The sequence below is a fragment of the Pyxicephalus adspersus genome, chromosome 9 (assembly GCF_032062135.1).
Source record: "Pyxicephalus adspersus chromosome 9, UCB_Pads_2.0, whole genome shotgun sequence".
Taxonomy (NCBI): Eukaryota; Metazoa; Chordata; class Amphibia; order Anura; family Pyxicephalidae; genus Pyxicephalus; species Pyxicephalus adspersus.
Genome location: NC_092866.1, coordinates 64,495,057 through 64,496,645, shown reverse-complemented (window position 1 = coordinate 64,496,645; position 1,589 = coordinate 64,495,057). Strand labels below are relative to the sequence as shown.

General features: G+C 46.5%; 1 protein-coding gene across 1 annotated transcript in view; it reads left to right on the top strand.

Annotated features, from left to right (window-relative positions):
• The window catches only part of SVIP (small VCP interacting protein), a gene marked incomplete in the record, with an annotated part of 9,429 nt that overhangs the window by 2,380 nt on the left and 5,460 nt on the right, over nt 1-1,589 (top strand). The window contains 1 exon segment of the mRNA XM_072422323.1: nt 871-987. Coding sequence (XP_072278424.1) covers nt 871-987 — 117 coding nt within the window.

The following is a 1,589-nucleotide window of genomic DNA, read 5'->3' as shown; positions in this document are numbered from 1 at the left end:
CCCCACCTCCTTGATTGTAAGCTTTTTGGGGCAGGGTCCTCTCCCCCTGTGTCACTGTATTCATCTGTCATTTGCAACCCCTAATAAAATGTACAGCGCTGAATGATATGTTGGCGCTGTATAAATCCTTTTTTGTTAATAATAATAATAATAATAGTAGTAATAATAATAGGGCAGTAGCAGCTAGGACAAGACTTGGCAATGGTGAACAGGCCACTGGGGGGCGCAGCATAGGACAGGGAAAAGACCCAATAATAATAAACGGCACAGCGGGTTGGCAACCAACAACAGGGGTAGCCTGCAGAATATTGAAAGACCCTTGGGGGGGGCGGCAGACAGGGACCTTGATAAGGCATTAGAAACATTAATAGGCCCTTAGAGGTTGTAGCTATGTATAGAGGCCAAGCCTTTAAAAAATGGTGAGCCCACCAGGGGGCAGCATATAGGAAATGGGAGGCAGGCTGATGGGAGACACAGACAGGAAAAGTTTTAGAATATATGCCAGAAACTACTTAAGATAATAATATGAAGGTCACTAAAATGGCCTGGTCAGGGGCCACTGTGGGGGTACGGATATGGATTGGGGTCAGGGCACTGAGGTTAAAACCAAGGACTGAGGCAAGATCTGATAATAGTGAAGGGAATATTGATGATATTGGCAGGGACAGGGCCTGATCATGGTGTTCATACCACTGCATGGGGGCGCAGCCGGGGACAGGAGAAAAGCCCGCCAATAATGAACAGTGACTGGGATAGGGTAGAAGCTGCCGGGCATTCGATTGGGGTCTGAAGGCCCAATAACAATAAGCAGTCCATGAAAATCTGCTCTTGTGTTCCATTTTAGGACTTATGCGTACATGTTTTTTCTAGACTGCAAATCGGGGAATTAAGAACCCGGCCTCTGTAGAGCAAATGAAGAAGAAGAAAGAAGAAGTGGAGAAGATGTCGACCAATGTTGCGCCTGCAGGCAGCGGAGGAGGATTACGGGTAGGTAGAACAATGCCGCACTGCTAAAGAACCAATCTGTGAACTTCTCTACCTGTCCAAGCTGAGCAAAAGTTCAGAAAAGTCACATGATCTCACTGCAGTTTCAGCTGGGCTTTGGTGGAGGCTTCCTTACCATGATGGAAACCCACTCACTGCAGATCTAATGCTTCCTCTAGATAACAGAGGGTTGGAATCAAGTTCAGAATTGCAGGCTCAAGTTAGCAGTGGCTGCAGGACAGTACACAGTGCAATGTCAGGGTCGGGGATGTATGGACAGACATAGTGTGACAGGTGTGGTCCCCTCCGTCTGATTGTTGTGTGGGCTGGAGGTATATCATTGTGCTGTACAGCAATATAAATCCCTAGAAGACATACAATGTCTCATATACCGTGCATTGTGTGTGGTGTCAACACTCTGCTTGTATAAGCTGCTCATTCCTGTAGAACAGGTTTCATATCAAGTGACCACAACTGTATTTATATTGGCAGCCCTACCGACCCCTAGGAATGGTAGATTTTATATCTACAGCTCACAGATCATGTAAGAGACTCTATCAACACTCCTCCCCTGAAATACTCTGCTCTGAAGGAAGACTCTGCTC